General features: G+C 41.7%; 1 protein-coding gene and 1 gene segment (V, D, J or C); both read left to right on the top strand.

The window, feature by feature from the left end:
- CD19 (CD19 molecule) overlaps positions 1-2,103 on the top strand; it is a 34,474-nt gene extending 32,371 nt beyond the window's left edge. Inside the window, exons 15-16 of the mRNA XM_042474574.1 lie at positions 863-943; positions 1,248-2,103. Coding sequence (XP_042330508.1) covers positions 863-943; positions 1,248-1,330 — 164 coding nt within the window. The 3' untranslated portion in view covers positions 1,331-2,103. The remainder of the gene's footprint in view (positions 1-862; positions 944-1,247) is intronic.
- A 5,395-nt stretch (positions 2,104-7,498) lies between these two features.
- Positions 7,499-7,940, top strand: part of LOC121934438 — a 10,026-nt gene continuing 9,584 nt past the window's right edge. The window contains 1 exon segment of the C gene segment in view: positions 7,499-7,610. Coding sequence covers positions 7,547-7,610 — 64 coding nt within the window.

The raw sequence follows: 7,940 nt of genomic DNA, 5'->3' as shown, positions 1-7,940 counted from the left end.
AGTAGTAAGAAACAGATGAAATTCATGACATTCAGGATTATCAATCAGAAAGCAGCTATTAAAAACTCATGTACTACCTAAATATCAAATTAAAGTATTAATTTCAGTGAAGTTAGCCATGTGTTTCTCTGTAAGATTAATTTTCTTAAATTATATGATGCATACATTTTTGTCTTTTTGAAGAGCTTGCATCCCAAAATGCAAGTGTTTTTGGGGGGGGGGGGGGGGGGGGTGGAATCTTGTTCAGTTTAAATAAAAGAAAAAGCTTTCTAACCCTCAAATATCTTTTTGTAATAAAGGACACCTGCCAGCCTTAAAAGGGATAAGCTTTCCAATCCTAAAATAAGGGTCAACCCTTACAATAAGGGTCACCTGGCAATTCTTTTTCTTGGCAGAGTTCCTTGGCTTTTGAAAGCTGCATGCATGGTAATGCAAAATCTAGATGGTGAAGAACGTTTGATCACTACAGTGCCTCATGGCATTGCCACAAATGTATATGGTTTTCTTAGGCAAGGAATATTCAGAGGTGGTTTTGCCACTTCTTTTCTCTGAAATATAGCCCACAGCACCTGGTATTCATTGGCAGTTTCCTACCAATATACTAACCACTGCTGACTCTGCTTACCTTTCAGAATCATACAGGATCTGGTGCCTTTAGGGTTTTTGGGTCCTCATAAACAGCAGAAAAAGCAGAACCTTCTTCATTTCTTATTATCAAGGGGAAATGTTGGCAACAGTATAGTTTGTAGACACCTCAAAACAAATGGCTGTGACACTGGGTTATTATCCCAGGTTCTGTAGGTTTTGTTCAAGAAATTGTGATTAAGAGATTAGTTCATTTCTAGCCAGGTCTCCTTCACAGATGCTGATTCCTATGAAAACATGGAAAGCCCCAACAATTTCAATTCACGGCAAGAAGGCAACTTGGATCCACATGCGGAAGGTAATGTGTGTGGGACTAGAAAGTGTAAATATTGTGCAGCTATGCATTTTCAGTTTTTCAGATCCATTTACTTTCATGTCTGTCTTTATACCCACAGGTCTAGAGACTTGGATATATATGTATATGTATATGTATATGTAAATGAAATAAAATTTAAGATTTTGACATTGCTGAATTCTATGCCCAGCATCATTGCCCACACTGGCACAGAATGATGATCAGTGAAAAACCCAGGTCAAAACAAATGGCTGTGACACTGAATTTTTCATTGTTGTCTCCATCTTGTTCTTTGTTTCTTCTACAGGTGTGGCCTATGGATCCCCGTGGCAACATCGGTCCATTCCGTTCAATGTTGACCTTACAGGGGGGCGACTGTGCTCAGAGTAGAACTAGCGAAAGCACGGGGACATTTCACCCTTTGCAATTCCTTTCTCAGGCCAAGACACTTTAATTCAAAATTTGGAACAATGCCCTGGTTTCCCTTGGACTAGAGGAGGGTAATGGGCGCTTCTAGAATACTAGAACACAAGCCTGGGAAATTGGACTTTTGGTTTGACTCAAGCAATGGAGCAGTAAGGGAAGCATAAACGTTTGGCTGGAGACAAGCAAATAGTTCTGTTTTTATTTTTAGAGAACTGAAACTGGGCTGACAGAGAAAGCAAAATGGCTTTCACTTGTATAAATTAACTTTTGCAGGGGGAGAGGGGGTCATTTCTGGTCAAATTAAAAAAACAACAACAAAAAACACCATGTAAAAACCTGTTTATAGGTGAATCTAGACCAAGTTAAATATTTATGGTCTTCCAGATGGTGGTGTTGAACTACAACTCCCATTAGATGTAGGCAGTATTGCCAGTGGTGAGGAATGATAGGAGTTGCAGTCCAACAGCATTTGCAGAGACATAGTTGTCCACTCTGATCTAGATAGTCAGTGGTTTGAGTGGTGACCCTTTAATGTTGTATTCGTTGGCCACATGTAGAAAATTCTGTTCAGAGAATGATGCTCAGGTGCAACCAGTTTTTCTTACTGACAGAATCAAGCTATGCAAGGTGTTGATTGCCAGCTCATGTGACAATTATGAAGTTGTCTTTGCCTACTCCAGCTGGATGTGCAAATTGGTTGTCCTCCATGATAATTATTAAACTAAATTTCCTATCTTTGTCTTGGAGCACCATTTCAAGTAAAAAGGCGTTGGTTTTTCTTTTCTTGAAAGCTTACTATTTAGCCCAGTAAACATGTTGTTTGCATGACATTTTTAAAAAGGCAAAAGTCACGTGGGATTGTGGTGAGGAAAGGCCAAATCAGCCTTAAAGTCAGGAATTGTGTATATTGATTTTTGGGAGAGCAGAGTTGCAATGAATGAAATCCTCTACATAACAGAAAAAGAAGCTGCAGGCTTGTACTGTCATCAGCACAGGTAGTGGAGACAAAAGTAGGAGGACTATGGCTGCATCTGTACCACAGAAATAATACACTTTGACACTGCTTTCACTGTCATTGCTCAGTGCTAGGGAGTCTTGAGATTTGTAGTTTGTTGTGGCACCAGAGCTCTCTGACAAAGAAAGCTAAATATCTCACAAAACTACAAATCTCAGAATTCTGTAGCATTGAGTTATGTGGCAGTTAAGGTGATGTCAAATTGCGTTATTTCTGAAGTGCAGATTCAGTCGATAGGTACTTAGTGATCCCTCTTTGAAACTACCTTCAGCTCCCACAGCAGGAAGAAAGGAAATAGGATTGCTTGCCTCCCCCTTTTGTTTACTGTTTTCATTCCAGAGTATGTCTGTATATTTTTATAAGTGAATAAAGTTATCCTACAGGTGTTTACCCCAACCCCTTTGGAGTTTATCACACGGGAGGAATTTCTCTTAATTTCGAATGAAAAGAAAGTGGGGCCAGAACGCATTCACGTGAATTCTCTAGTTCAGCCAATTTACGTGAATTCGAATTGCATGCGAACTGACTTCCCATTGCCTGAAAATAGCTTGCCATTGCCCGAAACTGCGTGTGATCATCTCTCATGCAATAACGTGAAACCATGATTGCGCTCGGACTGACTTCCCATTGCCTGAAATTGCGTGTGGTAGTCTATCACACAATAACGTTAAACCCCATGATTGCGTTCAGATTGCCATTGGATTATACTTCCAATCTCCCTTGTCTGATAACGTCCTTTGTTTCTCTCATTGCAGTTTGCTTGAGCAGATCCTATATTCCGTAAAATAAAATATATATATTTTATACAGTATTCTAGTGCAACTGTTGCTTCCCATATCCATGTTTCCTGAGCTAAATCAGTTGCCTTCTGGTTTTCATTTGTTCTTAGACAAGATGGTCAAAACTTGCAGATCCTTTTAATCATCTTCTGGTTACTTAGGCTCCCAATTTATGAATAACAGTATTGTCCAAACCAGCATATTCTTAAATATGGAGATTTCATGATTTTTAACATGGAAGAGTTAGCAGGCAGCTTAATTATCTTTTAGGCTACTTTATGGGGTGGGAGGAACCCTAGTAAGTATACATAAACACACACATACACATTCTCCATAGAGGATTGTGTATGTGTGTCTTTCTTTCTTTCTTTCTTTCTTTCTTTCTTCTCATGGCAACAGACTAACACAGCTCCACCCTTCCAAACAAAGGAAGTGTATAGGAGTGGAGTAGGAATCAGGCATGGGTAAACAGAAGAACATGTGGTTAACTTAATTAGGCATGTTCATGAGAAATATAACTTTATTGTACAGCAAGGATGCGCAACTTTCAAAGATGCAGGGAGCCTTATCTGTCTGGACCTTGGAAGCTGGCCACTCCAAAAGGCCAGTCACAACCTCTACGGCAGTGCTTTTTAAGTCCTCTGCCATGCAGGATTCCCCCCCCCCCCATGATCCCCCCTCCCCAATGTGCTAGAAACCAGCAACCTTGCTTGTGCCCATTGTCTACAAATATTTATTTCCTGGAAACTCACCATGGACCAAAAGCCAATAGCCCTCAGGCTAGCACCAGTCCCTGGACCACCACCGTCAGTGCCACAGCTCTAAAGGGCATCCCCTATTTAGGTTCTGATTTAATTTCTGGTTTTAAAGAACCAGATGCCTAAAATGGGTTATTCCCTTCCCCTGGATGAAGCAAACTGGCCTCTCAGGATGATTTGTTAACAGCACAATTGACTACAGTATTTGGACCAACAAAAATTGTGTACATGTATGTGCAAGGGAGCTAGGGTCCCTGAGGGGCTGCATTTTACCTATTACTGCTGTACAGTTCCACTGCCCTTTTAGAACTGTGTCTAGATAATTTAAAATTGTGTTCAGATGATGCTGACATATTTCTAGTTATAACGCAGTATACTCCCACTACTTTTTCATTCCAAGACACACTAAAGAAAAGATGAAACAGCTGGGCACTGTCTTTTAACTCACAATATTAGAAGCAGCCTTAAAGTCAGAATAAATCAGTCTTGCTACGCTGGTGTCTTCCAGATGTGTTGGACTACAGTTTCCATACTATTACAGTCAGCTCCCATGCTATGCTGGTTAGCACTGATGGAAGGGAACTGGGGTATCTGGAGGGCACCAAAGGGATAGCACAGAGCTCGGATGAGTTTTTTTTGTTTTGTTTTCAACCAATTTCCAGAATTCCCCCATGCACCTTGACTAGTAGCCATGGGAGGTGGCTGCGTGATTCTTGGGTGTGGTCCAAAAAAGCAAGTTCTGGCATAGGGTCAAATTAAGGAACCTGTGGTCCTCCAGATGTTGAACTTTGATCCCGCCAGCTAGCTTGATTAATGGTCATAGGTGATGGGATCTATAGGCTAGAAACATCTGGAGGGCTACATGTTCCCACTCCTGGACCAGAACAATGATAGGATTATTATTTCCAAGAGCTTTCTATTTTGTTATATATTGAGCGGGTGGGGGGTGAACATGTGGTTCTCCAGATGTTGCTGAACCTGAGTCTTAGCCAGTATGGCCAAACGTGAGGATGGTGAAAGTTAAGAATCCAACAATATCTGAAAGTCCACATGTTTTTATGCCTCTAATGTGGAGCCAAAGTGAGTATTCAAGGTTCAGCAAGTAAACATTCAAGATATTGGGCTTCTGGTGATGATTTTAAGTTGTTTTATATTGTTTTAGTTCTCTTTTCTATTTATGTTCCCCACTGTTCTACTCCAAGTTACAACTGTTTGCGGTTCCAAGTATCTCCAAGGCTTTAATGCCAAACACAGACCCATGTCACTGCTAAGATAAGCTTCATTAGTGGTAAATGATGCAGCAGGTGGTATACAACAGATAAGCACTACAGACAGCCCTTTCACTGATCAGGTTCAACATGTCCACATAGTCAATGATAGAACTGGGCTCCTAAACAACTAATTCTACCCAGACCATCCCTGGACGACAATCCAGTTGCCTAGGGCTGGTTATAGGGGATCCTTGTTGTGGGGTGTACACCCAGCGGGGTAAGACCAACAAAGGAAGATATAGTGCAGAAAAATGGTGTGCACAAGCATGACCCATGTCTCACCACATAGCTATGTAAACTCCACAAGCAGGTTGAATTTGTAGCCTGCTTTTCACTTCACATTCATGGAATGGGTGTAGTAAGTTTGACCTTTGTTACCAGACAGATGGGTTTTGGAGTTCTTGTTAGCATATATATATATATATATATATATATATTGCCCCAAGCGAAACAGCTCCCTATGTCTTTCCTCATAAGGCATGGTTTCCAGGCCCGTTGACCTCCTCTGAACAAGGTCGAGATTCTCAATATCCTTTTTGAATTGTAGTGCCCAGAACTGGACACAGTATTCCAGGTGAGACCTGACCAAAGCAAAATAGAGTGGCACTATTACTTTCCTTGATCTAGACGCTATTCTCCTATTGATGCAGCCTAGAATTGCATTGGCCTTTTTAGCTGCCGTAGTACACCAATGACTCACATTCAACTTGTGGTCTACTAGGACTCTGTTCACATGTTGACTTGTTAAGCCAGGTGTCCCCCATCCTATAGGCATTTCATTTTTTCTGCCTAAGTACAGTACATTCTTCCTGTTGAAATTCATATTGTTAGGCCTTTCCTGAGTAGTTCCCCAGCCACAAGAAGAAATCTAACTGCTGAATTCCGACCTCACCTTAGTCACGGTCTATTGTTTATTGTAGTAATTTTTAGGTATGTTTTAATTCTTACATTGTTTAATAGTATTTTAAGGAGGGGTTGAGGGTTTTGGATTGTATGTTTTTTAATCTGTAAGATTGCATTTTGTAGAGGGGCAGGATATAAATAAATTTCATTATTATTATTATTATTATTATTTGTGGGTTGTTTTTCAGATGACATTCAGAGTTAACCCAAACAGAAAGTTGGGGGGGGGGGGGGAAACACAACACATTTGTGGGATGTTTTTCAGATGACGTTTGCATGAAAGAGAAATGACGCAAAAATAACCCAAACTCAGAGTCATCAAAACCAGCTCCTTTTTACTTGTGCTAAATTCCGAAAGTACACGCTTTCTGTTTGGATTATTTTCACGTTATTTCTCTTTCACGTCAACGCATCTGCAAACAACACCCGGATTTTAAAATCCTGTTTCTGTGTGGGATTTTACCAATTCGCCCTCCTCTATGTGATAAACTCCTAAGTCACAGGCTCTCAGCTTCTGAGGCTGGCAATAGCAAACCCCCTCTGAAGAAACTTGCCAAGAAAGCCTTGTGATAAATTTGCCTTAAGGTCACCATACATCCCAAAAGACTTGGAAGGCCCACAAAAACAAAGGGAAGGTATCACAGTTTGGGGAGGGCAAGGCCAGGGTTCAATTGCCCTCTCGGCCATTAAAACACTGGGTGACCTTCAGGAAGTCACATTCTCTCAGCCTCCAGGGGAGGCAATGGCTAAGTTCCTCTGAACCAATCTGGCCAACAAAACCTCATGATAGGATTGCCATAAAACGTCTCAGACACAAAACAACAAAAGATTTGTTCAGAGGGGTTTGCCCTTGCCATTCCCTGAGGCTGAGACAGTGTGACTAAGCAGAGGTGAGTTTCCATGGCTGAGCTAGGATTTGAACCCTGGTCTCCAGAGCCCTTGCATTGTAGAAATAATGCAGTTTGATCCCACTGTAAGTGCTGCAGCTCCATCTATGGGATCCTGAGATTTGTAGTTTCCTAAGGTCTTTAACCTTCTCTGCCAAAGAGGGCTGGGTGCTTCATAAAAGTCCAGGCCACATGAGTCTATAAGATGGCGCCAGGGCAGTTAAAGTGATATCAAAGTGCATTATTTCTGCAGTGTAGATGCACCACCCCCCCCCCAAGTCCAGCACATAAACCATGATTACTTGAGATAAACAGGGAATGCAAACCCTTGGAAAACAAATAACCTTCTCTGTAGGGGACTACCCCATCCTTCAGCAACTACACTTTTATTATTTGGGGGTGCAAAATGAAATACATTAAAACAGAGGGAGGGTGGTTTCAGTTTTTGCATAAAGCCAACGACTGTAACTTCCTTTCTCGCAAGAGCTTGCTATTATAATCTCCCAAAAGGAGGAGGCAGAAAAACGAAACTAAAACTGGTGATGATGAAGAGAAGTGTGCCCAAAAATGAAACCCAAGGCTGCCTCTCCCTTCTGGTCCTTTTTGCTGCTCTTTCTATGGACTGCAACGAGTAAGTCATCCTCCCTCCTGTTCTCCTCAAAGCTCCCCAAGAGCAGGAGGGAAATGGCCAGGCATTTGTGGGTTCCCTTCCCACGGGGGAGGTGTGGTTGGGTTGGAGCAACACAAAGCCTCCCCGCCTCATGAAGAACAAGGAGGGCATGGAGAAGGGGGCCTTCTTGGGTCCTCATTCTCTCCCTTTCTTGCTTCCAACTCTGAGGGAAATGGGAAAGGGAGGGAGGCCAAATATTAGAGGCACATGTATTATTGGGGGTTTAAGCCCACTGCTGTGGAAGCCACACAGTAAAATGCACAGTGAAGTCCATATATATATATGCATTTT

This window comes from Sceloporus undulatus, chromosome 6, assembly GCF_019175285.1.
Source record: "Sceloporus undulatus isolate JIND9_A2432 ecotype Alabama chromosome 6, SceUnd_v1.1, whole genome shotgun sequence".
Taxonomy (NCBI): domain Eukaryota; kingdom Metazoa; phylum Chordata; class Lepidosauria; order Squamata; family Phrynosomatidae; genus Sceloporus; species Sceloporus undulatus.
This window is presented reverse-complemented; position numbering and strand designations above follow the sequence as displayed.